The sequence below is a fragment of the Botryllus schlosseri genome, chromosome 3, assembly GCF_051294905.1.
Source record: "Botryllus schlosseri isolate E-star chromosome 3, Bs_hap1, whole genome shotgun sequence".
Taxonomy (NCBI): Eukaryota; Metazoa; Chordata; class Ascidiacea; order Stolidobranchia; family Styelidae; genus Botryllus; species Botryllus schlosseri.
The window spans coordinates 28,443,445-28,468,471 of record NC_137238.1 but is presented as its reverse complement, the minus strand read 5'-3'; the positions used below and the strand labels follow the sequence as shown (position 1 = coordinate 28,468,471).

The following is a 25,027-nucleotide window of genomic DNA, read 5'->3' as shown; positions in this document are numbered from 1 at the left end:
TACCAACGGCTACCGCGACAACGTTTAACAATACCAACGACACTGGAGACACTGAAACCACGACACTTACCCGAGTAACAATACATTTTCCTTTGGCTACATGCCGCTTACCCGAGTAAAAATACATTTTCCCTTGGCTACATGACGCTTACCGAGTAAAAAATATCATTTTCATTTGGAAATCTATATTTTCCCCGGGTAACAATACATTTTCACTTGGAAATTCAGCGTTTACCTGAGTATAAATATCATTTTCCGTTGGAGATCTGGCGTTTACCCAGAGTAACAATACATTTTCACTTGGTGAGCTAATGTTTTCCTAGGGTAACAAAACCATTTCATTTGGAAATCTATTTTTTGTATGAGTAACAAACCCTTTCCACTTGGTGGTTCGTCGTTTACCTGAGTAAAAATATCATTTTCCTTTGGGTATCTGGCGTTTACCCAGAGTAACAAACCTTTTTCACTTGGAAATATATTTTTCCCTGAGTAACAAGCCCTTTTCACTTGGAAATATATTTTTCCCTGAGTAACAAACCATTTTCACTTGGAAATATATTTTTTCCCTGAGTAACAAACCGTTTTCACTTGGAAATATTTTTTTTTCACTGAGTAACAAACCATTTTCGTTTTGAAAACTGACAACCACACCCGAAAAATTGATATTTTTGTATATTGTTACAACAGACAGTGACAAAATATACACCAACAACGACTCCGATACATTTGTGTCATCGCATATTCACTTGTTATGGTGCATCCCATCAAAATCATCGGTTAGCCACACACAAATACAATGCGCTGTTTTGATATTTCCGTGGTGTCCGGGTTCGTGATTTGGATTTTCCAGAATCAATATGTGTAAAGTTGTAATCCTCTCGACTTTGGTAACTGGTTAGCACACGGATAACAATCTTCGGAAAACGGCTGAATGCGTGCTCCCCATCGTGCTAACGATCCCAGGTTACTTGTGATTAACTTCCTTGCTCACACTATACAGAATATAGGTACAGGGATATGTAGCGGTAATCGGTTTGGTCAATGCATATCGCACCATTCAGTATGGAATTACAAACCCAATACAGGTCAGTTCATAACCGGATCCGGATATTCAACACAAAGCGATAAAGCAGAACCAATGACCAAATGCAATTGAACATGTAGATTCACAACCCTTGATATTTTTTTTTCGTGAAAAATGACAATACATATCGAATATACTTTACGATTGTTCACCCCTACCAAGTATTCACGTAAATGTGATGTATGACATTACATACAATGTGTCGGTGTACAAATGTTGGGTGTTTATGCACACCTCGATATGACCCATAGACAACATCATCATACCCTCTAAGACTTCGTTATTGCATCGCGAGGCCAATAAATTCGATTTTGTATATTCAATCGGTTGCATAGACGACGGAAGGGTTGGAGATCCAATGTAAAATAGAGACAAACAAACGGGCATATTTGTCCATCTTGGTTATTCACTCAACTACCATTGGTGCTGTCGATGCAGTGAAGGGTACAGTATGCAACGCATATCAATAGAGTGATATATCCACAGGTAAATATGGGGACCGGCCACAACAATCCCGTTTCCATCCCTAGGTCGCCATGCGTCCTTTTTTAAGGGTTAAGAGGAGCTCTTTTTTGAGACCGCGAGGGGGCGCTATGAAGTCCAAGCAAATCATCCAGGCGACGACGTGACGTCACGCTCAACACTAGAGGAATGTTCCTTTCCAAGTGTGGCGTCACAAATATTTATCGGTCAAAGTCCATCTCACGCATTTCATGTCATTTTCAGGCTCTCCTCCTGATCTTCATCTCCGTGAATCGCAGGAGGTTGGAGTAACTACCCCACCAAATTCCCTCCCTGTCTGTTTTGTTGAAGTCCCCGTTCAAGCCGGCGAGGGCGCAGTTGCCATGCCACCAGCCTGAACCTTCGTAAGAAGCGCAATTCCCTATCGACCGATCATCGTGATCCGCGTCTTTCGTTGTGAATTGACGATTGTTGCTGTATGAGATACCGTCGGTCGCATTCCCGGAGAATCCGGATACGTGTAGTATGTAGTTGCCGGATCCGGGGCCGATACGGAAGGAACTGGATGGTAAGAAGCGTCGCGTAACTAAGGTAAGCCGAAGGGAATGAGTTCATTGAATTTTTTGAGAATTTCCGCAATCACTAATTTTCAGGTCGTCTTACATCGCAGTTTATTGGTCTTAGAATACTTTGCCACTAGTTTACGACAACGCAAGCTGTAAGCAGGGATAAGCCTACATAGAACTATATATCCCTGGCTCTAAGCTCCGATGACTGAGATGTGGTGGATTTATTTTCGATATAACAATAGCGGGCGGTAAATTTTGCTCCGAGTCACGAGTAAGGCGAAATCGAGTACCTGAGAGTCACGAGTCAATCCGCATTTCTGATTCGTTGAGTCAAGCCAAGTCATACGAAAAAGTTGTGAAAAAGTCTGTGAGCCATTTGATTTCTTATCGTGAAGCGGTCTTTTAATATTCGTGCGAATGAATAGCACCACTTTCGGCACATAACGGATTACCGATGATCAGAATTAATTTCGTTTGGCGTCATGAATTTTGAATATTTTGAATATTTTGAAAATTATCATATCTGCTTTAGATAGCAACATGTAACAAAAATTTTGTTGAGCTGATTATTGGATATTTCCTATACCATACCCCTTAGTCAAACTTGTTTCTGACATTTATTTGCCTCAAATGTCGTTTAAAAATTTCATTTAAGCTTTTTAGACTTCCCGCTAATCCTGCATCTTGTTTTTCAAGCTCCTTTGTTGAATTACCAGTTAATGGCAACGTCACATTGATCCATCATTCAATTCATAATAGTTGGTTGTTAGTAACAATCATGTTCTCAGTCTTGGTTAGTCAGTATTGGTTAAGCATGCAATCACTATGTATTTCACAAAATGGGACTTGTTCTTATGATAGCTGAGCAAATCAGAGCATCCTGAGCTGGTCTAGTGTGTGATACAATCGTAGTCCGGCTGAGAGGCTGCATCCTAGAAGTATTTCTCAGTTGACTATGTAATATCTCTCACCCCCTTCGTGTGATTGTACGTTTGGGTGGACGATAAGCAAATAACAGACAAAAATAGCATCGTCGCATTATTCGCTGGAAACACTCAGCGTACATCTAATGAACAATTAGGCTTAGAAATATTAGGGCTAGAAATTTGTATTCGAAAAGGAGGGGCATTACATCATGGAAGGGGCGTGTTTGTACATACAAAACTTCTCCCTGCCTACGCCATTGCCGGTAAAACACGTTTTCATTAGAGATGAACTTGAATTTGATAGACTCTTTATCAGTAATCTTTGTCATTATAAATCGAAACCGGACGTCTACGACATCGCGGCCCATCAGCGGCTGCCGACCACTGATCTATGACTTGCGCCGAAATATCAATGCTCTTACAATTCATATTCACCTGTATTTAGCTACCCAATGAACCCCATTTTTCCTGATCATTTTGATTTTCATCTCCATATGCCCATCCTTTGTCATTTGATGCATTGATTCTAGGCCTGAAGAAAAGTAGATTGTTAGTTCATCAAAAACTAATAAGTGCAGCAATTCTGGACGTGAACGCAACGAATATATGGTGAAGCAATATTTCAATAGTGCTCGCGCTCACTGTCAATGCACTTTACCATTGACCTGCCCGATCACGAACAATGGATATGGCCAGTGGTGACTCGTCCTATATGGCATCTGGGGCATTGGCCCACCCAAAGCTCCGTGTTATAACGTACAGGAATCAATATAAATCGAAATTAAGGCAAACATCGTATTATCTTCTACGTTGTCGCTTGTAAACGCATAACCGGGGCATAAATTGCCCGTGCCCCGTAAGCGCTTAGAACAAGCTTTTACGTATCTATTCTCTCAGAGCCGCTCACAATAACGAGACGTGGTTTACTCTATATATTCATCTTTGTTTGTTTTGGGGTATTCATGGTGTTTGTCGACTACTATGGTCATTTACACCAGGCCGATATTCTTCTTATTTTTAGTAACTGCCGACTTATAGGACGGCCCACCTCTAGGCTTTTGTAAGACACCGCTGACGCGGATGAGGTGGCGATGAGGAGCCTAGGTAAACCTCCAACACTTAGGTATCGGAATTCGGAAGCCGACCTCGGTCGGACTCAAACCCGCACCCATTAGTGTTGCAGCCGCGGATTAAACCACTGCGCTATCTAGCCACATCTATTCATCTTACGCGGCCAAATTCGTGTACAGGTGGGACAACAATGCGGCTTGTCGTCCCAATATGATGTAGCAATGGTATCTGTATCTGTAGGGGAGATGTGGTACCGATGGATCACTGGGACCGAAAATACTTTGAAAATTCTCTATGATTATTCCATGATTACACTCCGTGAACTTGTATACAATTGCATGCTGGCAAAATCTTTCCTCGCATCCAAAAAAAAAACTCGACGTGCGCGAGCTATGGGGTCTCTCACAGATGTTTTTTGTTTTGGGGGTATAAACTGAATTTAGATCGACATATACATTTTTCTCTGTAACCTTCAACACGAACAAACCAGCAATCATTTTTATTGGGAAATGTAGGGCTTGTATCAGGCTATATAATGACACCTATTATTTTATTCAGTACTTTCCTTGAGTGGAATTTTTTTCGATTTATGTATAAAATTCGTAGGGTGGGGACCGATGATATAATAGCCAAATCAAGAAAAATAATCAAGCATACTAATCATGAAACAAATGAAACATGCCCACGTACATAAAATCTTTATGTAATAATTGCATATGATGTTTTATCGCTATAACGAGGTATTTGGAAGTCACACTGTCGATCTTCGGGCAAAATGTATGTACCCTCAAGTTTATAAGTCCGAGCCTAAATCGAAACGTGATTTTATGACAACATTTGAGTTAATATTTATTCTTTTTTTTGACGGTTGCGACAAAATATTTTTCTTTGGCTTGCTGTAGCTTAGATTATAATACTGAGCAAGAAAAGTTGTCACATCTGAGTTTTTTAGGGTATATGTGTCATAGGTTCCCGGGTCGTGTGCCATTGGACCCACCGGGTGGGGAATGATGACACGTTCGAGCAACAGATTTTGAACGTACATAAATATTTTTTGAATAGACGGATATTCATGTATATGTGCGCGATAGGTAGAGTTTGTAACAAAGTGCTGAGCCAGCAAAAGATCTGCTGTTTTCGGCTGAACATTTTGGGGCCAGCGATCATTTTCCAATTATTGATCCATCGGTACCACATCTGCCCTTCTCTGTTACAATACCATGCGCTTAGTTGTTGATGTATATCAGTGGTTTTCAAACTTTTTTAGACACGCCGCCCTTTATGATTGTGAAAAATTTCGTGCCCCCATTATCGTGATATTACAATGTATCGAAGAGAGCAATCAGAATGCCAGCAATCCCAGTGGATAGTTTGATGGCATTAAAGGTTATATCTGTAGACGAAAGAATTCTAAAATATGAAATACGCACAATAGACAGAGCAATAACCATGAACTGGAGGTAATTTTTCAGGTACCGACGGCTTCGTGCCCCCTTCAGATGCTGCCACGGTCCCCAAGGTAGGCGCGCCCCCGAGTTTGAAAACCACTGGTGTATATCGATTTCGACGGTGTTTCGCACTATTATTAGTCTTGAAACTTGGCCGGTTGCATAGATCGTGATCGATGCTTGATCGCAGATCATATGGATCATCAACGTTTCACGATCAGGCCATTATCGGTGACATCTGATCCACCTCGCGAGGTGGTTAAAGGAGTTGTCGGCAGTAGTAACACCGTCCGAACGTACGCCCGACCATATGTTCGAGTGTCAGCGCAGTTCGAGCGAACCTTTGCATGATGTCCTAGTGGCAGCACAGTCCGAGCATACCCCAAACATACGGCAGACATGAAGTCCGAGTAGCAACGCAGTACGAAAATAACCCAGGCATACCCCAGACATGATATCCGAGCGTCAATACAGTTCGAACATACCCCAGACATACCCGGACATGATGTCCAAGTGCCGACGAAATCCGAAATTACCTCATACATGTGCCAGAAATGATGTCCGCGTAGCAACGCAGTCCAAGCACACCCCAGACATGATCTCCAAGTGTCAACACAGTCCGAACATACCCCAGAAATACGCTAGACATGATGTCCTATAGCAGTGGTTCCCAACCTTTTTCGTCTCGTGCCCCCCTTGGCCGATATAGGAGCTAAAATCCCCCCCCCCCTATGAAAAAGTTGCTTGTGACTAAAACATGTGCTTTTAACGCGCAACCATTTCTTGACTGAGCAATTAATGGCAAAACATATTGAGGTATGTCCGAACTATGGCGAATGCGAACCGCACTAAACTTTTGTAAAGTACAGTCAAATTTGACATGTTTTTTACCGGTCAGGTAGCCGCTGACGAAAAATAAATCACCAAGTCCGCTTGCTATGGATTTTGGTATGTTTTTCACGTTAGCTCATATGTTGACAAAAAAAGTTAAACAATTTCACTAGCGGCCTTGTGCTGAATTAGGCTTGACGTTTTCCTGCGCTTAGCAGCAATTTGGTCGAGAGGCTGTCGCGAACCCAACGAAATCGTCTCGTGAGCCCCACTTTATCAAGGGGTGTAATATCTACGGAAGGCATTTAAACATACACCTAGCTTGAAATCCGCCAAAGAAACATACAATTGAAAAGAACTAATTTCCAATTAACAGTTCTATACCATAAAAATCTAAAAACCTTTAAACCCGATACAATGCCAAAGCCAGATTCCACCTAAAAAAATGAAGCCAGATTCCCCCCTAAAAATTTCAAAATTCCCCCCAAGGAGGGAATTTCCCCCGGTTGGGAACCACTGTCCTATAGTGTCAACGCAATCCGAGCATACCTCAGACATGATGACCGAGTGCCAACCAGAGGTGGTCAAAGTAGTCAATAAAGCTACTCAAGTAAAAGTAGAAGTAGCGGTGTAAAAATTAACCAAAGTACGAGTAGAAGTTTTTCTTCCATAAGCAACCTAAAACTACTTGAAGTAGAAGTAGAATTGACTGACTTTAAATCTGCTTAATTACTTACTCAATTAGTTTTAAAAACTGTCTTAATTCGTTCGCATAGACTGTCACAATCTGCAAATTGAGCTATACGGAAGGTGCAGAGAAATTTATTGGTATTGATGCATCCCAGGAGGTAACAATTTTCGACAGAATAAGCATTTTTTCGCATCATGGGATGCGAAATATAGTATTGATATGAAAATGCGATACTTACTTTATATAAGTCCCATTTTTAGAGAATATCATTGGCATGGAACCCTACCCCATATTAAAATGCTCCAAGTTAAGGCGAAGAGCAATAAGGATAAGTTGTACATTTCCGACACTTTGCGAGATTAATATATCTTGATAACAAATATTGTGGATCGTAAAAGTTATATTTAATGTATACCTTTATTTTCGGAAAATAGAGGCATTACTACACTTGTTTTAATGCTTGAACATGTATGTTCTGCAGACAAAAGAACTGAAAGTAATTAGAACTCATAGTATGATACTCGGAATTGAAAGTGAAGTACAAATGCCACTTCTAAAAAGCGAAAAATATATTTCATGTCTTTTGTCAGTAAACCTTCAAAGGAGAATGATAAAACAGGTGTAACGTTCAAAAAAGCTGGATTTTCCAGATTAGCAGGACACGTCATGGGCTGCTAGATTACGAAATGTTAGGTAATTGCTAGATTGTGAAACGATAGTTTCAAACGTTATGTTTATTTACCGTGATGAAATATTTGATATGGGCACAATGCTGTGTGAACGGAACCAAACAATCCATTGCCTAAATTATATTCACTGATACTTTCGTTAAAACATATTTGACACTCCATAACTACTGTGCGCGAGGCGCAACAAAATTCCTGGGCTTTACTTGACTTTTATGGGTATTAAATGTTGGTACTCCGTGAAAACAGCCATGAAATTCCTCTGGCTATCTTTCGTATTGGGAGATTCAACTACTTCTACTTTACAAACTGAAAATAGAGAAAAGTAAGTAAGTATGTCACAAAATATTATGAAGTAGAAGGAGAAGTAGAGAAAAATCAGATCTACTCGAGTAAGTATCAGAAGTAGACGAAAACTACTTGAGTACTTCCAAAAAGTAGAAGTAATTCGTTACTGACCACCTCTGGTGCCAACACAGTACGAAAACACCTCAGACGAGCATACCCGAGGCACACCCCTGACATGGTGTACTAGCAGCAACACACTTCCAGAAGTCCAGAACTTCCCCATCAGAAGATGCTTTGACGGATTCAGGTTGCGTCACCGATCGGGGATCATTCGATCCGTAGGGGGAGATGTGGTACCGATGGATCAAAAATTGGAAAATGATCGCTGTCCCCAAAATGTTCAGCCGAAAACAGCAGATCTTTTGCTGGCTCAGCACTTTGATACAAGCTCTACCTATCGCGCACATATACATGAATATCCGTCTTTTCAAAAAATATTTATGAACGTTCAAAATTTGTTGCTCGAACGTATCATCGGTCCCCACCCGGTGGGTCCAATGGCACACGACCCGGGGACCTATGACACACATACCCTAAAAAAGTCAGATGTGACAACTTTTCTTGCTCAGTATTATAATCTAAGCTACGGCAAACCAAAGAAGAATGTTTGGTCGCAAATGTCAAAAAATATAATAAATAATAACTCAAATGTTGTCGTAAAATCACGTTTGGATTTAGGCTCGAACTTATAAATTTGAGGGTACATACATATTGCCCGAAGATCGACAGTGTGACTTCCAAATACCTCGTTATAGCGATAAAACATCATATGCAATTATTACATAAAGATTTTCTGTACGTAGGCATGTTTCATTTGTTTCATGATTAGTATGCTTGATTATTTTCCTTGATTTGGCTATTGTATCATTGGTCCTCACCCTACGAATTTTACACATGAATCGAAAAAAATTCCACTCAAGGAAGGTACTGAAAAAAAGTAGGTGCCATTATGTAGCCTGATACAAGCCGTACACTTCACAATAAAAATGATTGCTGGTTTGTTCGTGTTGAAGGTTACAAAGAAAAATGTATATGTCGATCTAAATTTAGTTTGCACCCCCCAAAACAAAAAAAAACATCGGCGAGAGACCCCATAGCTCGCGCTCGTCGAATTTTTTTGTATGTGAGGAAATATTTTGCCAGCATGCAATTGTAGACAAATTCACGGAGTGTAATCATGGAATTATCATAGAGAATTTTCAAAGTATTTTCGGTCCCAGTGATCCATCGGTACCACATCTCCCCTATCACTGAGAGGCGAAATGATGTGCAGCATCTGATACGGCATATCGATTGACAAAATTTGGTTTTCAGGATATATAACAGCCATTATTTATATTTGGCAGAGAGTCGGGAGCACAATGGATTTCACGTGATTTTTGGCCCGAGTATTTCGACTCTGGGAAACGGTTTAAGCGCGGCCCCGGCTAAAGTCTTAGCTAAAAAAACTCGCTTGAATACGGTATCGTGACATGTTCATCCTAGTACGTCATCATGACGTCAATATGACGAAAACGCAAAATTGTAGGCTCTTGCCTCACCACCCAATCTTTGCCACGAGCCGTCATGTAACCAGACTACTATACGACGTGTGTTCAGTAACAATATTTATGATATTGAATCACGCCTATTAGGTATAAGGATTTCAGTTCCGATCGATTGTTCGTTATGATTAAGAGTCGTGGTTCAAATCACAAAAATATTTCCGCGCTTCTCATCCATGCTTCACGGGATGTGCATGGCTGGGAGCAATTCGTGCGATAGAACCAGCCAGAAAAGTTATGTATACCAAGTCATACCCAACCAATGATCTCCTTGTAAATCGCCAAATCCATTCACGTAATCATCCCAACCTCTGTAAAAATCTACGTCTCCATTAATTCTTCGCTGGAGAACCTTTTATGGAACCGCAAATGAATCTCGTTTTTCGAAAATATCGCGCATTCGACTTACGGTCCAGTTTCCACCATCGTCAGTTACGTCACAGAACACATTCCTGGCTCCGACCTCGGGAATGAGCAATTGTAAGACACCGCCAGAGTCAATGCGTTGTAATGCTGATTCCATTTTGGCTCCATCACAGCTACGCCTGGTGATTATTTCAACAGCTAGAGATTAAAGGATATGAATAAGCCATTGAATCCGACTGCAGGAATATAGGAATAGACGTCACCACCAGAGTCATTGCGTGATGATGCTGAATCCAATTTGTCGCCATTACGACTACTCACGTTACACATTTGAAGAGCTAGAAATCATAGAATTCGTTTTATAAACATCACTAGGCGAATGACAGTGATGGAATTCTCACCTTCCTTGATTTTTCTATCTATGATTTGCTCGATCAGAGTCATGTTAGTTTCCCCTTTTGGGCCTGCAGGCCCAACTGGGCCAACTCTACCAGGGGGTCCGATGCCACCGGGTCTACCGACCGGGCCTTGCGGGCCGGACTTGCCCGGCCTCATACGCCCAGTCGTGACCAAATCCGTATTCTCGCACCATTGCTGGCACTGGTTGCAGACAATTCCTTTGAAATGAGAGGTTCGTACATTTGTGGCCCACGTTGGCGATGCGTTCAACGCAATTAAAAACAGCAGCAAGGAAATAAGGAATTCCATCTAATGTTACAAACCATTCAAAACTGCAGAAGTTAGAAGTTGAGTAATAGATATGTAACGTCTTATTGAGATACCAGGATATATGCTCCTGTTATAAGCAGGGCTGTAGATTCGGAGTCGGAGTTTCGCTCATTTTTCTCTTAATGGAGTCGGAGTCTCTTTTCAGCACACCTTGGAGTTGGACTCGGACTCGGAGTCGTAGTCGAAAAAAATAATGGCTGGAGTCCAGGCGGGAATCTGTGAAAATGCTTCTGACTCCGACTCCCACTTCTTTAATATGGAAACAAGTGATTTCAAAGTTCTCTTATAATTGCCAATAATAAATAGGATATGATTTGTATGTACTAACAATCACAGTTATTAGCAGGGCTGTGGAGTTGGAGTCTCTTCTTGGGACGCCTTCGAGTCGGAGTTGTGAAAAAATTAGTGACTGGAGTCGAAGTCGGAGCTTAAAAAAATGCTCCTGACTCCGACTTCGACTCCAACTTCTTTAATTTGAAAACAATTGCTTTCAAACATCTCTTAAAATTACTAATATTGAATATAATATGATTTGTATGTATCAACAATCATTGTTATCAGTAACGATATCGATAAAATTGGACATTTATTGTAAATTTTATCAGAAGAAGAAAATTTCAACCAAATCGCAACCAACACAAAACTATTGTGTCGGGTCGATTCGTGACGTCGTGGTTAAAAATAAAATTAAAACATGTAAAACTTGTTTTAAATATGTTTGTTTTAAATTGATTTTTGATTTAAATGCAACTCTAATTAAAGACCTTATTTGCGCTGCGGACAGGTATGCAAATTTGATTTTTTTCGTGGACCAGTTTCAGAAAAGCACGATATCCATCATATAAAACACATTGCAGAGAAATTCATTTTGAGGTGAGCCGTCGACAACACGCGCGAGACTCAATACAGAAAGAGAGCAGCACCTCGCCATTTCAGGTTGAAATATGTATACACGACATCAAGGCTCAAGATTTCGCAAATCAAAATATCCGTAATGCAATGAATGATACACTTTGGGGTAATTAATTTCATAATAATTAGGGTTACAACACGTCCTCCTTTAGGATGATTTGTCCTCCTTTTTCGGGTTTTTGAAAATGTCCTCCGAGGACGCCTAAATGTCCTCCTTTTTGTAAATTAGTCCTCCTTTACAGCTTTTAAAGCTAGGATAATGGACAGATTCAACTGAAAATTGGCATAAAGGACGTGAAATAGGTAATTCCGACGTTCTATTGAATCGTTCGGGATTCGAATGAAATTTATCACCTTTTTTTAGTTATAAGTGCAAGTAAAAAGTGGGTAAATCGGGAGTTGAGTAAAAGTGAAAAGCAAGTAAAAGCAAATCGGCTGTTTTCAGTTTCGGTCAACTAACTTTAAGGATTTCATAAAGTGTCTTTCTTTCCCGATTCAAAAAAATGGTAACGCTATATTAATCGAGTATAGCGACTGCAGACATTTCTGATCTTTGGCTATCCCTGGCCAGTAGCACATCTACTACTAATGCTTATCCTGTCCTAATATTCACACAAACGAGTTATACCTCTCTCGGATCAATTATTCACGGCGTATTTCTCCAGATCGGCATAATTCCGCAATTCGTCTTCAGTTTTGAACTATATGATATCGACAAATGGTCTGCTACGATAGCGTGGCAATCTTGCCGTGTTGAAATGGCAAAGATCAAGAAAGGTCCAAGCGTGTGCGATACAAGCGTCAAAAATTTTAGTCCTGCTCAGGCTCGCCATCTGAATAGCATTCCTTATTGAGATTGTGGTGCAGACGCGGCATTTGCGATGGCTAATTGCACGGGTACGTCTCGTCATTGCCACAGTGATGCACCGTATGATATTCACATGATATGAGTGGTGGAAAGAATACCCTCAGAGGTTAGACACCACTACCTACACCGTCTAATATTGAAGCACTACTGTGATGCATCGCGAATCGCGAGTGATCGGATTTTTCTTGCCTCCGATGCGTCTCAGCGTCTGACAGTTTTCATTACTGGCTAGTGCGTTCGGAGAAATGATGAGCAAATTACTCCTTCTCACAGATTATTTGAAAAATAACATCGCCGCATTGTTCGGTAGAGAAGCTCAGCTTGCATAGAATCTCGATTGAGCGATTAAGTTAAGTAATGTTTGTTAGGGGTCGATTTTATTGCAGAAAGAAGAGGTATACGAACAGACAAGTTTTGAATAAAGCTATCAACTTGATTAGTTTTCCATTTTTATTAGTATAATTCCGGTCCTCCACTTGTCTCAACTATATGAGCTTTTCGCGGACTAGTGGCGAACTTCTCTTGGATCTGCACCGGTTCAAACAATCGGAATTGGTGTTGGTTCGCCAGTCGCCGATATGGCTAGGCCCTTTCAAACGCTCTGCGTGAAATAGCCTATTTCAATGCATTTTCGGATAGCTTATTGATGATTTTATCAATAATCTACATAATGAGCCTTTACCAAGCGGCATTTTGTAAATTTTGGAAAACCCCGCTGAGCTGTTGTATATTTTAACTACGAAATACGAATTTTTTTTAACGATGATAGTCTCTATGCGCACGTGTATTTGCGTCAGGTCTACAATATATGAACTTGATACGGGTTGCTTACATGTGAATTTTCTTCTACTTTGCTAATCCCCAAAAATCTATGGATTGAGGAGTAATTCCAGCCAAATTTTGATCCCAGGATCAGAGAGTTGATCGCGAAATCCCAACTCTAAATATTACCAAAGATAATCCCACACATAATTTATACCAAATTAACGTTGTACTGTTCCATAGAGACCCAAATTTGGATTTGACAATGCTGATTCTATCAGCACTAAATGATCGAAAATGTCCGATGCTACCTCGTCGACAAAACGCTTTCTAACAAGTTGAGGAGTCAGCTTGCCGTCATATATGCACACTTCTCTCGTTTTTATCTGTATAGCTTAAGTAAGAAATTGTTGTTGAGACAGTGGAATTACTCGAAGGTATGAAAATATTTCTGTCGACAGCCAATATCAGGTGTTTGTATTTCTGTCGACAGCCAATATCAGGTGTTTGTATCAGGTTTTAATGTTCGCTAAAAACATCGTTGTTACGTCGTGACTGCGTCGGGACATCGCTGAGTTCACGATAAAACAACCACGGATTAGTTTCGTATTACTGGCATGAACTTGACGAAGTAGATGCAAAGTGCGTTGTTGTGAATCTTGAGTTGACCGCAGGCGAGTGTCACGTATAGCGTTCACAGCAAAACAGTAGCGAAGCCTATATTTAGTGTTTATATTCCATTCGTTATGATCACACCAAACGTCTATTATACTCGGGCTGCAGTCAGGACCGTAACAGCACTCCGCCAGCACCCCAAAAACATTGGTCTTGGGCCCCCATGGAGTGATAAACCAAACTTCTGAGGGGCTTTGTATCCTCCCTGCTCGCGTAATTTCCCGGTAGAACTGAATGAGGGCTCCTGGAAACTTTAGGGCCCGTAAATAATAATTAAACATATTCCGGCGGTATGATAACTTCATTGCATGATGTTGTTTCGTGACCTTCTGTCTGTTATGTCAAAAGATATTGAAATCGCCCAAACGTACTAAACCAAAAGACGCACACGATTTCAAATTGGCATTTCTGTACTGGCAATTAAATTTTTCTTGCGGGTAGGCAAGGGATCAGATTGTGGGGATCAGATTGCCAAGACAGGAACAGTCGGCGCTAGCCATTTAGGCACCTATGGACAATTAACATTCAGGCCTATGCAATGTTCTCTCTAATTTTTCATGAGTCTTCGCGCACTCTCCAACTCAACTCACTGCGCGGTCCCTTGGACAACAGTGCGTAACGACTTAAAAAAGGTCATCACTTTGGACTGCCGCATTACACAAGTTTTCTCGTTAATTTTGAGGTGTTGAATAAAAAAGAGATTTTCACGTCGGCTTTATTGTGCGCAACTTAGATTTTCTGTGCGAAGAGACCGTGTCAGCACTGCGCAATTGCGCACGCGCGCAGCTTAGATAGAACAGTGGGCCTACGTATATATATCGAGGTTTTCGGTCAGCATAAGGGCAGTCTTTTTCGGATCAAGTTTTCTCGCCGCGAATCCTTCTGGCACACCTCTTGGAGTCGCATGTTACATGGCCTACAACTGTATATGTCTTGGTGCGTTGTGGCGCCATAATGGCCGAAGCTGAATTGCCAATTTGTATAAATCATGCGTATTTTTTGTTTGTGGAGGGAGGAGTACCCAATAAGCCAGATAACTGGCAAAATTAAATCGCGCCGTGCGCAAAATGCTTTTTAAAAGTTGGCGGGGTTGGCGGTGCGGCAGTTACGCTCCTGACTGCAGTGTAGAAGTAAATTTTCCGCATTAGTCCATGGCATTCCTTTATTGAGTGATTATACAACGATACCTGTGCTTTGCACCTGAACTATGATTCCAAGTCAAAATCACGGTCGCCGCTTTAGAGCACAACGTAACTTATGCTCAAATTTGCACAGACGAAAAGGTGTGGATGTTATTTTTATGTTCAGCCTTATCATATATTTGTAGGCCATCAATAACAGGCGAGAACTTATAACCAGTGGCATAACTAGAGCATACACTCAGCAGTGGTCAAAGTAGTCTGCGTTACTACTCAAGTAATAGTGAAAGTACCAATTTCCAAAATCTGTAAAAAAGACTTCAAGTTCAGGAAGAAAATGAATGGTGTGAAATGTACCTAGAGAAGTAGTTTCAAAATGTTTTTTTTCAGCGGTGTGAAACGTTCAGCAGTTATTCGTAGGCAACTACTTCCTAAGTTGAATGATGTAAATATTCGTGATTTACACAAAATGAGGAATCACGCTACAAATAGGTAAAATCTCCGAAATTTTATTCAATTTCACTCGTAGAAGTCATTGAAAATTAGGATTTTGGCATTACGTGAATTATTATAAAACTGTTCTATACATTGTGATGACTCATTTTGACGCGTTTTGGTTTCTCGGCGCTCGAGTAGAAACTCACTTTTGTTTTAATACTCGAGTATTCGTTTGATCGGATATAACCTACTCGAGTGACTCCCAGTGGTGTTGTGCGATACATCGCTCATCGCGATATAAGTAAGGTCCCTGTGATTACTCCGTCGTTACGAATTATACTGGTATGATCAAATATAAATAACGGATCCCAAATCGCAGGTAGAACGGTTTAGAATTAGCACTATATCAGAAGTAATGCAAACTGATCACAAACTACTTTATACTTTACAAAATTCACAGAGCAAAACTATGTAGTTAAGTCCACATACTGGTCAAGTAGAAGTAGTCTAAAAACATAATTACTTGATTGAATATGGTATACGTAGGCACAACTTACTTGAGTACTCCGAAAAATAGAAGTAGACTACTTCGTTCCTTACCACTTGTAACAACGCTATGGTGTATATAAGCGTTAATACTCGTATATGTCACCTTTTCGTAGCGCTGAAGACAAGTTGCAATGTTTACCATTTTCTTGATCAACAGAATCTGACGACTCTACACTGTAAGTTTTGAAGTGTAGCTCAACCCGGAAAATTGAACACGAAACGTGATCCAAAACCTGAACGCCTAGAAGTGTTGCGAAGTGTTCAAATTAAAAGTGTTTACCTAAAACGTGTTCAGTCTCCAAGTGGCTGATTGACTAGTCACCGGAACGCAGGGCTCAAAATATAATCAGATTTTATTGATTCATGAATAAATGACGCTTATAATACCCAACCTGGGTGATTAAATACGTGCAAACATTGAAATTTCCAATAGCTGCTGTGACAGGGTTCCATAAATTCAGATCAGCAGTTGAAACCGTTCCCGGAAGAGTCGATGAAATCATGAACATCACAAATGATTAGGAGCGAACTCACTACAAATATCATGCAAATCGCTCAATCATGAAAATGAATGCATAGGGAATTAGGGACAGTGATAACAAAATATCATTTATTATCCTAAACTTTCGTGACAGGGGCATGGAATCAAATTCATTGGTAACGTCCGTTAGCGGAAAACATGATCAACACAAATCATTACAACTTATTAAAAACTGATCAAATTACGGCTTGTAAATTTCTAATTTTATTGTAAACAAACAAACAAACAATGAATGTATCAGTGTCACTACCACTACCACGATAAACAACCATAAGTATTTCTTTACTCTTAATGAAATTGGGCCTGCTAAAAATATCCTAGGGCTTGCATTAGAAGTATTTATATCAGCTTAATGCCAATCACTTTTGTTTAAATAACAAAGAAATCGTTTCTTTGAGTCCATACAAATTTTCCAGATTTACAGATAGGATTTTGTTGTTATTTACCAGTCTGCTGCAAAATATAGAATCTAGAAGTCATTAGGGCAGTGGTTCTTAAACATTTTTGGACACGCTCCCATATGATAGCAAAAAATTTCACACACTCCTTATTGTCGTATCATAAAATTTTAAAAAGCAACCAGAACGCTAGAAATCCCAACGGATAGTTGGATGGCAGTGACGGTAATGGTTGTTGATGAAAGAATATTCAAATATTAAATTCTGACCATACACAGTGAAATAACTACAAGCTGCCATGCAAGCTGCCATGCATGCATGTGCGAAAAAGATTTTAGTTGACAGCGGCTTCACGCCGCTTCAAATGCTTTCTGCTGTTTGAGAACCACTCCTTTAGGGTATGACAATCTAATGCATAGCAGCTCAAAACGTCAACAATGTTTCTGAATACTCCATTTTCACTGAAGCAGTTTTATATTCTTGCCATCAGCTGCAATCCAGGCTCGGTCAATCTCTGATTCGTGGCGTGCCATGGTGTTTGTTTCTTTTCTACTGGTCGACTTCAAGTTGCGCTTCTTGAAATTGTGATTAAATTCCAAAGTTTTGAATATGTCAATGAAAATTCTAAATTTTATGCAGAAATAGATATAAATATTTCACACATGCAGGTTACACAAGCGCAGGAAAGGCGCTCGGATACATGTAAAATCTCATCACTGAGAAGGACTAAAATTAGCATAACGACTAATAAAAATATCTTGAACCAGGTCTGCGTTTTTTTCAATTCGGCCATTTTGACATTGACATTTACATTCAGACGCACAGGCAACAGTGAGAATGCAGAACTGTAACTAAGAATGACAGTTATAGCAGAACGTCGCAGGTTTATGTAAATTTGCATGGTCCACAAAAAAGAAAGATTACGGTACCTGTTTCAATAAGACATGCGCTTGGGTCTTGGATTACATTCGTTTTTCTCTCAATTTGGCTTTGAGAAGGAGACAGTTGACTTCATCAACCTCGTTTTGCTGAAAATGTAATTGATTGCAAACAAGATCCGACAATAAATAAAGTAGAATTGTTATCCCTATGGGTTCGGATTTCCATTATAATAATTGACATACGGTAGGCTTTACATATAACTTTGATTCCAAGATGTTATGGCTGCTTTGAATTGAGACGAGAAAATATACCAGACAAAGGACACATTGATTGTCTTTAGTACAAAAACTTTGTGACATCTTATCGAAGGTGTTGAACACTTTTCCTTCATTGCAGTAATTGTACCTGTTCTCAATCTTTCAAAATCCTTCATTCCTGATTAAATTCAACTAACGAAATTAATTGGAATTAGCACGACATGGGAAATGATCTCCATTTGATGTGCCAAGTATAGTTCAGTAAGCAGTAGTTTAAATACAAGTAACACCAGCTCTTCACATTCAACAACACCTCTGTTCAATGTACACAGATCAAGCCTCTTTTCAGCTCATATAGCATATATCGATAATTTTTGAGAAAATTGGGACTGCAAAAACCAGCACATTACATAATCAATGGTGATATATGAAATGAATAAATAGACTTACATAATCACGTTTCCATGGGTTCTTGAAGCAACAGTATGTATCGCAAAAGATGACTGCACCGGTACAAAATCCGTTCAGATGACTGCTCACGTCACTATCAACATTGTCTGTTAGCACAGGCACGGTAGAACCAGGGGGTCTTTTCGAAGAGTCGACATCAGTTGGATGAATTTGAGGATCAATCTAAGACTGTTGAAAAGAAAATACTTGCTTTAAAAATTTGCAGTACAAGGGAACTATTCAATATTCGAACAGCTTCTTCGAGGTACAAAACTTCAATATAAAATTGAATAGTATATGCATATTGAAATGAGCCCGAATATTTTTGGCTGAGACTCGTCAGGGGTAATCGTCAGCAACTAGTGGAGAACTCGAAAGAACGTTGTACATCAACAATCGTATCACAAAATATGACGTCGCCACAGGGTTGTAATGACTCGAGTCATGACTCGACTCGAGTCAGACTCGAGTCACGATTGTCGGATGACTCGACTCGAGTCATTTTCTCAAAATACGGAAATGACTCGACTCGACTCGAGTCAATCTGTGTATTGACTCGACTTGGACTCGAGTCATTGCGCATGACTCGAAGCAAGTCATTGACTCGAAATTCAGACGGCGAAGACCGACATTTCATTGTAATTTCGAAGCCAACACACTATTGGGATTTCGTTTGTTGGTACTGGTGCTTGAAAATTCGACCAGAAACTGCTAAAAGTGAGGAAAATTGATATATTATAAATGCGAACCATTCAATATCACCAAACAGAGTTAAAAAAGTGGGTTTAGGAAGACTTTAACTGGAAACTGAGCAGTCAACACAATGACTTGGACTCGGACTCGAGTCATAATACCATGACTCGGACTCGATCCTCTGTTCGCTGACTTGGACTCGGACTTGACTCGGTGGGAATTGAAAATGACTCGACTTGACTCGAGTCAAAAATATAAAAATGAGATTGACTTGTGACTCGGAGCCTTGTAACTTGGTTACAACCCTGCGTTGCCAGCATTCATTACTTACGCAGATATCAGACTGGATGTATTTTATGTGACAAAAGGGTGTCTTTCATAGAACAAATAATTATTGTAATGGAAAGTTGCATGTGACCTTACCACCAATTTTATTCCAGCCCGAGTACCATACTTTCCTGGATTGTTAATCATTTTAGTGAAATTTTACCAGCAAACATTCATAAAAATAACCGAATGCAGCAGAATCAAATTCATTATCTAAGGATATACCAGTTTACTTACGAAACAAGGCGATGCTTACCAGTATTTTAAACAACAAATCCATTTCAAAAAGGTACCCATTGCAATACATACTACCTGCACATTAGGGCATTTTCATATTCTTTCCATCAGCCGCAACCCAGGCTTGATGAGTCCCTGATTCGTGGCGTGCCATGGCGGCTCTTTTTTTTTACTGGTCAAATCCAAATGCTGCTCCTAGAAAATACAATAAATACCACAGGAAAATTGTAAATTTTATGCAGAAGTAAATATAAAAATTTCACACAGGTAGGTTGCAGAAGCGCAGGAGAGGTGCTCAGCCCCCCAGGTTGAGAACCACTGACCTAGTCCATTATAGTTCAGTAAGCAATAGTTGAAGTACAAGTTACACGAGCTCATTACGTTCAACTACATATCTGTTCAGTGTTCAGTGTATACAGTCCAGTATACACTGTACAGTGTACAGTGTACACAGATGAAGCCTTTTTCAGCTCATATTGAATAGTCCGTAAGCTACTCTGCGTGATAGTTCGTGAGAAAAGTAGAACTGCAAAAACCAGTTAATTACATAATCAATGGTGATATATAAAATAAATAAATAAGCTTACATAATCACATGTATCCATGGGTTCTTGAGACAAAGGTCTGTATCGCATAAGATGACTGTGCTGGCACAAAACCCGGTACGAACGACTCTTCACGTCACTGTCAACATTGTCTGATAGCGCAGGCACGGTAGACCCAGGGGGCTCTTTTTAAAGAGTCGACATCAGTTGGACGAATTTGAGGATCAATCCAAGACTATTGAAAAGAAAATATTTGTTGCGAAAATTCGCAATACAAATGAACTGCTCAGTAATCAAGCAGATATCATACTGGATACAGTTGTAATTTTCTGCAATAAGTTGTGCATGACAGGAGAATTGATAGAATAATTAAGTAATGGAATGGAAAGTTGCACATGACGTTACCACCAATTTTACTGTGGCACAGGTAGTATACTTCCTGGATTGTTAACAATTTAGGTGAAATTTTATCTGCAGATACTCATAAAAATCTTTATCACGAAGATAACCGAATGCAACAGAATCCAATTCATTCTCTACGGATATACCAGTTCACTTACAAATCACCGTGATGCTTACCAGGATTCCATACAGCAAATGCATTTCAAAAAGGTGCCAATTTCAATACATACTACCTGCGACATAGAGTTTAGTTCTGTTACTGTATCATAATATGAACTCAGAAAAGTCAAATTTGGGGATTGGGTGAAACAAATACTACTCCTTGTGATCCATGGTTTGTTGAAAAGATTGTTTGTTTTGCTGTGGTATTATTAGGGCGATTTTTTGGACCTAAAAAGGGAAATTTGACTAAAAAAATCCAAATTCACACATATTTGATGATGAAAAACTTAATTTAGACCCCGTGTACTTAAATTAGGTGTTTCTCACATAATGTTAGAATTGTATCACCAGTACCTATCTTTATTTCTGGATGGAGCTGTCTGTTCTTCCGAAGTAGTTTGACCAGAAAAAATCTTTTAGCATGAAAACTGACAAATTCTTACATGAAAAAACCTTATTTTATTGAAATCTGGACCCGTGGAGAATTCTAGTATTAGTTACATCTCGTATTATGGTAGAAATAATTAAAACTTTGTTGTAGTACAACGAAAGATACTTTCCTACATTTTTGGGTAGAAAGTGTCTGTCCAAACCCAAGTAGCTTGGCAAGAATGAAGAAAGAACGTTAACCAGCGGCAGTTGTTGGCCGGCTACACTGAAGTTGTGAGTACACTGCCCTCTTTCTCATTATAACAAAGTTGTCTACATCGCAATTTTTCATCATACGGTTTCTAATAGAAGAACCAATGCCCACGCAGTGTTGCTTCAGTTAGGATAGTGCAGTAGGCTACGTTGAGCATTTGTTTCATTTTACAGTCTATGATTCACAATGAGCAGACGATGGTCCGTCTACAACGGTAGGACAATAAAGTAGGCTACAAGATGTAAATTGTAAAATGATAAGTTCACCGACAGTGCAATCATCTATGATAGAAACGAAATGCAAGTTTGCCAAAAACATTTTGATTTTGTAAACAATTTGGGCTATTTTTGACCTGACAGTACAATTTTGACAAAATTTTGACCTATTTTGACATGTATAAAAAATCGCTTGAGTAAGCAGTACAGTGTAAAATGTGTTGCAGTTGAAAAACAATCAAAACCGTTGCATGACTGTCATACCGGCATTCAATTGCTGACATTGCAGTACTTGTTCACAATGGACCACAATATCGCCTACATAGGGTTATTTCAGTGTGGATGAAGAGAACATCGCTTTATCTATATATCAAAAAAGTTAGTTTGATAGCAGCTTTCCGTCAGTACCTTGTACCTGGTCACAGCCTGGTATATTATCAGATTCGAAGCTCGATCCTCCAGCAATAAGATCATATACTACAAACCATCTAAAGAACATTCATATGAATAAGGGATATCAGTAGCCTACTAAAACATCTAAAACAAACGACCATACTGCAATGTCAAAACGAGCTCATTTTATGACTATTCTCACATTACATATATTCAATAACATTTACCGCATTTCCATACCTTACAGTACATGGATGTTATGATCCTTTACGCCATCAGGTAGCAGAAACTGCTTCAATATATCCATTCTGACAAGTCTTTTAGTGTACCCTACTCTCTGCTTGGAGCCTGACGAACCACAAATTCAAATTCGAAACTGAAATCGAGCGCGCTCTACCGTAACGAAGGTGGTGACCTCTCTGCGTCATAGGGAAAGATGTATATTTTATTGTAATATTACCCTTAAACTTAGTGGTTTTGTCAGTTGAATAACATTATTTTACATATACCATGATTTTATGTGATCTCCAAACCTACCGATAGATTATGAATGCGAAATTGATGATAAAGTACTAAGTATAAATTTTCTTGAAAATAAGCCGCAGTCGCGAAGTGTTACATATAAACGGAGAAATACGCAGAAGCGTTGCAACGATAATGGCCCAATGCGTTTATATGCCCAAAAAGTGCGTCTGTATGCAGAAAAAAGTGTTATGAAGTGTTCAATACGACCTTGCGGATTTACAGTGATACTTGCAACTTTATATGTGATGCTACATGTAATTCAGTTAATATTAAGCGAGGCTCCGACCCCAGAATAGAAAGAGTTAGGTGACAGAGTAAAGATATTCTTACCGCGATCTGTATTGATATTGATATCGCAAACCTCGGTGTTTCGCAAATTTTGTTGAGAATTGCCTATTGTTGTGAGTTGAGAGAGAATCCATGGTTGCATTAATTTCTGAATTTATGTAGGCCATGCGAGATTTTCAGCGATTTATTGACTTCGCCAAATCCTTTCGACATATTCGTACCATTTCGTTAAATTGCAATCTTGTGGTGTTTTGATCGGATGAACTTCATGTTGTGTTTAGAATCTGATGAAGTATTCGATGAACTGAACGAACTGAACTGAAAGTCGACCTCAATTAAAAGTGTTTTTGTCGCTTGTGATTTGGTTTCGTTACAAGCCCGGTGTTCTATACTCATTCATCAACGCGTATTAATAGACATAAATGCTTCGTACCACCCGGTTATGTTATGTAGCAATGGATGCTCAGTCACATAAGAGCATTACATCCGTCAATCATCATGTCAGCCTCGGGCGAAGCCTTCAATTCGCCATTCGAGCGCTGAAATAAAACCAAACAAGGATAGCAATACTTCTCGCGGAGTTCTTATTGGCGCGATGATTGAACTGGTCTACAAATTTCAAAAACAAATCTGCGCAAAACACTTTCATATGAATATCATATGAAAAAGTTTGGATGCTTTAGTCCAGGGGTGTCAACTCAACTGCCGCCGTGGGCCTGATTCAAAACTTCAGATCGCTCGCGGGCCGCACCAGTCAAATGATACCAAACTATTACCTCCAAATCCATGACTTTTTTCATTTAAATACTTTTTTCTATCAAGCCTGTTTATGCATCGTAGTATATTACATTTTATTACGAATTATATGGTTTCTATTCTATATGCACTTTCATTGACAAACAATGGATTTGCCAATAATAAGTTGATTTGGCGGCAGAACACAGTTAAAAACAACATAACAGTGGCTTTAACGATGATGTAAGTTGGCATATCTCTAAGCTGCCTTTGTTTTAGTCGTTTACTGACGCCAACTCAGCGTATGCGTTGCGAGGTAAACAAAGTATCTGACTGTAAACGCGCGGTCGTTGGAATTTGCTTCAAATTATTATATCGCGCTTCGTTTTTTTTTCAAGTCTGGAGCCCGTTCAAGTCTGAATTGATGCAGCAGTGCGACCACATATATTTCAATTAGGCATGCAAATCTGCGCCAGAATTATATTCTCCATGTGACCTGCATATAACAGTTTGGAATTGGCGTTTTCGCTTCTGTAAACTACTAGTGTTGGGTCAATTTTCCATAAATCTCTGAACTCGATAGGTACTTTTTTGTCTTCTAATGGTGTCAAGAAACCATTAAACCGCTGTGGAGTAGTCATAATGCGGCCTATAACCATATACTCGACATTTGCTGTTTTGGGAGATTATTTAATGAAAGTATTTCTTACTAAAAATCTCATTATTTGTTAGAAATGAGATGGATAATACACGCATTTTCAATCTACTCAAAATTGCTTCGGTGGACGGATGAAACCATCGCGTGGGTCAGATGCCGCCCGCTGGGCGTATGTATGACACCCCTGCTACAGTCTAGGTTTGTGCACTGCTCAGCCTGTAGGAGCGCGACTATTATATATGAATCAGCATTTTGGCGCTTGGCATTTTCACGCTAGGAGGAACACGTTTTGGGCAACATACGACTACGTGCGCTTTATGCGCTGCCAGAATGATTTGCGGCGATGAAGCATTGAAATAAAATAACCGCCGCATGCTGGGCAAAACATTCGATATTGATGTGTCCACGGCCCAGGTGCGGAAATGACCGGCACCGATTAGTCCAGCGCCGCACGTCTCATACGAGAACCACAGAGGAAAATAATGAGTCCAATGTGGAAATGCGGAATTGGAATTGTTTTCGTCTCACGAAAGGATATATTGTTTTCGTTTCATCTGATACGTGTAAGCGATTCCAAT

The 25,027-nt window shown here is 39.7% G+C and overlaps 1 protein-coding gene and 1 long non-coding RNA gene across 3 annotated transcripts; both read right to left on the bottom strand.

Moving 5' to 3' along the window:
• Window positions 1–655: 655 nt before the first annotated feature.
• On the bottom strand, window positions 656–11,265 carry LOC145435039 (microfibril-associated glycoprotein 4-like). The gene is made up of 6 exons (XM_080312319.1): window positions 10,428–11,265; window positions 10,290–10,364; window positions 10,070–10,224; window positions 9,916–10,012; window positions 3,477–3,573; window positions 656–2,107 (listed from the first exon to the last, which is right to left on the bottom strand). The coding sequence occupies exons 1-6, from the start codon at window positions 10,732–10,734 to the stop codon at window positions 1,807–1,809; spliced, it is 1,032 nt and encodes a 343-aa protein (XP_080168445.1). The 5' UTR covers window positions 10,735–11,265; the 3' UTR covers window positions 656–1,806.
• Window positions 11,266–16,280: 5,015 nt separating this feature from the next.
• Window positions 16,281–20,827, bottom strand: LOC145436309 (uncharacterized). Of its 2 annotated transcripts, none has more exons than XR_013914259.1 (4): window positions 20,471–20,827; window positions 19,959–20,078; window positions 18,627–18,815; window positions 16,281–18,065 (listed from the first exon to the last, which is right to left on the bottom strand). It is a non-coding gene; the product is annotated as an uncharacterized LOC145436309 (long non-coding RNA). The 2 variants fall into 2 exon arrangements; XR_013914260.1 differs by having other exon boundaries at window positions 19,959–20,075.
• Between the last annotated feature and the right edge of the window lie 4,200 nt (window positions 20,828–25,027).

Coding starts and splice junctions, on each gene's coding strand:
- LOC145435039 (XM_080312319.1), bottom strand. CDS start 10,734: ATGGAATTCCTTATTTCCTTGCTGCTGTTTTTAATTGCGTTGAACGCA. Junction 10,225..10,289: donor ATCACGCAATGACTCTGGTG/GTGACGTCTATT, acceptor TTTAATCTCTAG/CTGTTGAAATAATCACCAGG. Junction 2,108..3,476: donor CATTGGGTAGCTAAATACAG/GTGAATATGAAT, acceptor CTTACCATCCAG/TTCCTTCCGTATCGGCCCCG.